The 3165-nt window shown below is 53.4% G+C and overlaps 1 protein-coding gene across 4 annotated transcripts in view; it reads right to left on the bottom strand.

Annotated features, from left to right (window-relative positions):
• Positions 1 to 3165, bottom strand: part of AHCYL2 (adenosylhomocysteinase like 2) — a 74744-nt gene that overhangs the window by 23394 nt on the left and 48185 nt on the right. For all 4 annotated transcript variants that reach the window (XM_042051496.1, XM_042051485.1, XM_042051505.1 and 1 more), the window contains exon 2: positions 1600 to 1708. In XM_042051496.1, coding sequence (XP_041907430.1) covers positions 1600 to 1708 — 109 coding nt within the window. The remainder of the gene's footprint in view (positions 1 to 1599; positions 1709 to 3165) is intronic.

The following is a 3165-nucleotide window of genomic DNA, read 5'->3' as shown; positions in this document are numbered from 1 at the left end:
TCATCCATCCATCCATCCCTCCATCCCTCCATCCCTCATCCATCCACCCATCCATCCATCTGTCCATCTGTCCTTCCATCCATCCATCCATCCATCCATCCATCCATCCATCCATCCATCCCTCCATCCATCCATCCATCCATCCATCCAGCTGCTGTCGTGGGAGCTGAACTCTTCCATCAGGACTGCCAGCCTGGCTCCTTTCATTAGCGGGGAATGTCACACTTCCATGAGATCATGAACTGGAATTGCTGATGCTTCAGGAGATGTTCGGTGCAAGGAGAGGAGGAGAACTCCCCAAAGTTGCTCCAAGTTCTTCCAGCTGTGACTTGGGAGCGAACACGGTGACATCAGCCAGGCTGAGCAGACTCAGAGTCTGCAAAAACGGTCCCAAAATATTCCCAGGTGCTCAGGGATCAGATGGAATTACGGATTCCAAACCGAACTGGGGCTGATGTCCCTCTGGAGAGAACATGGCATGAGCCTTCCTCAATTTCTCCTGAAAGCCTTTTCCATGGCAACGCAGTCAGTGCCAGCAGCGTGGGTCACCCAGGCTGTCCCCAACCTTTGGGGGGCTCCTCCCAGCCTCTGGAAAAGGCTTTGGAGCTCCCTCCAAGCCTGCAGGGCAGCACAAAGGAAGCAGCAACCTGGGAGCTGGGAAAGATGAGGAACAGTCGGCTTTTCCACCAAAACCGGGATGAAGCCACTGGACTGTGGTGCCCAGGATCAGATCAGGACCTCCAGCAGCTGCATCTTCTGGAGAGGAGCACCTCTGCCAGGAGCTGAGTGACCAGATGACCACGGCTCTTCCACCTCTGCTCTTCCAAATCTGCCGGGAAACGCAAAGAGCTCCTCCCAGCCCGGCCCTGTCCGAGCTCATCTCCGACATCCTCGGAATCGCGGGAATGAGTGGAGAAACACCAAGGAAGGTCCCCACTTTGGAGGACTTCTGGCCACCAGCCAGGTCTGTGTGCAGCCACCACCACGAACCATCAGGAGCAGCTGGAGCCAGAATTCCCTGACATTTTCCACACTCCACAGAGCTGAGTCAGAGCTTTGAACCTCTCAGGCTGCGCTGGACAAGGCTCGGAGCAACCTGGACTTGTGGAGGATGTCCTTGACCACGGCATGGGGTGGAGTGAGATGAGCTTTAAGGTGCCTGAAACCACCCAGATTCTCCTCAAATACACCGTGAGCTGCCAAGTATCCAAAAAATACATCCAGCGAGATTCCAGCAGGAGAAACCCCTTCCAGGAGCCCTTTGAAGGTCCCCAAAGACTCCAACCTCACGTGCAACAAGCCTGCAGTGGGATCCCTGTGGATTTGTTCAGGAGCAGGAGGGAAGGTGACGCTCAAGCACGGACACAATGCGGAAAAACCGTTTTCCTGAGCGTGGGAGGAACAGGAAGGGGAGGAGAAGAGGGACTGGAAGGAAAGGCAGCAGCAGCTGCCCACCAGAGTTATGAGGAGAGAGCAGAAGTGTGAAGAGCACCAGAATAATTGAATTTTATATCCAAGACGATGGGGGAAAAAAGCAACAGCCCTCTTTGCATGCCTTCCCGACAAGGCCAGAGCAGATCCGGGAGATCCCGGACTCACCTGAGCTGTAGCTGTCCGTCGAGGACTGCGAGATGGAGCGGGACAGCGACCGGCGGCCGATCTTGGTCGGGCGCTTGTTGAACTCCTGCTTTTGGTCAGCAAACTGGATCTGCGGAAAGAAATCGGGGATTTTCTGTAGAACACCCAGCAGATCAATCCCGAGAACTCAAAGCCTTGCGCAGACACTGGCACCGGCTCCGTTATGGGCTGGAGCACAATTCCTGTTATTAACAGCGGATTTTGTTCAATTTCAGACCCTCCAGCAGATGAAGAGATGTCACTGCAGGCTGTTGGATTTTGGGAGCACAGATGGCTGGAGAACACAAGTTTTTAAGAGCACACAATTCTAGCCAACAAATCCAGAAATGAAGGATAAGCCATTAACCCAAAGCGATAATCCCGGTGGGAGAGACTGCATTTCCCAGGAACGCTGCAGCAGTGGGTGGAACACCAATGTTTTGGGGCATGAAGAGCCCCAAGGCCGTTCCCATCCCATCAGCAAGGAATGGAGATTTCAGACTCCCCCAAGGCCCTGAGCAGCACCAGGCTCAGCCCCGCCAAGCTGAGAGAGATTTCAGCCAACGAAGCCGATCTGCTCCTAAGCGTGCAAGAAGGGATAAGCAAATTTTCCCGGTTTTACCAGGAAAACGACATTTAAAGTTGGTATTGGAGGAGGAATCTTTCTCTAAGCATCGCTGTACTCCTGCCGTTGGTTGTCAACAGCAAGAGGAACAAAGAATCAGAATTTTCTTACTCCCTAAATTCGGGTTTCACAACAGTTCATCCCTCCTGTTCCAACCCAGACACCTTCCACCATCCCAGGCTGCTCCAAGCGCCATCCAACCCGGCCTTGGGCACTGCCAGGGATCCAGGGGCAGCCCCAGCTGCTCTGGGAATTCCATTCCAGCCCCTCTCCACCCCCCAGCCAGCAATTCCGTCCCCAGATCCAACCTAAACCCACATTTTTTCAATTCTCTTTACGAGGCTACTGGGCCGAATTTAAGAATTCAGGAGGACAGAATTACAGTTCCAGGAAATACTTCAGCTCCCAGTGCTCATCGAGCCAACCCTCGATGTTCCCGTTGTGTTCACGATTCCTCTCAAATCTCAGGGAAATCGGAATCACAATTCCGATTGCTTGGACTCTGAGCGTACCCTGACTCACTCTGGGACAACGGGGTTAAATATTGACATCTCCAAAATACTCAGAGCCATTAACTGAGGTTGTTCACGAACCCCCAGGGGTATTCAGAGAAGTTCTGTGATTTTCAGGAAGATTTAGCCAGGAAGAGGCAGATCCCGTTCTGGGAATTCAGATTTGAGCTCAGTGGTTTAAGGGGTGCCGCTGAGATGGGTGGGTGATGCTACAGAGGTGGAACCCTGTGTTTTGGGCCAGAAAGTGAAGGAAAAGGGATAATTCAGAGTCCCCTGTGAGCCCAGGTTTGTGTTGGGATGGGGGATGACCAGGCCACAGTGCTGGGGAGGAGGGAAGGACCTGGGAGAGGAGGGAAAGACCTGGGAGAGGAGGGAAAGATCTGGGAGAGGAGGGAAGGACTTGGGAAAGGA

The sequence above is a fragment of the Corvus kubaryi genome, unplaced genomic scaffold (assembly GCF_017639235.1).
Source record: "Corvus kubaryi isolate FWS band 111438036 unplaced genomic scaffold, C.kubaryi_AGA036_p1.0 135, whole genome shotgun sequence".
In the NCBI taxonomy this organism is placed as follows: domain Eukaryota; kingdom Metazoa; phylum Chordata; class Aves; order Passeriformes; family Corvidae; genus Corvus; species Corvus kubaryi.
Note: the sequence above shows the minus strand (reverse complement) of the source record. Positions and strands in the feature narration are given on the sequence as shown.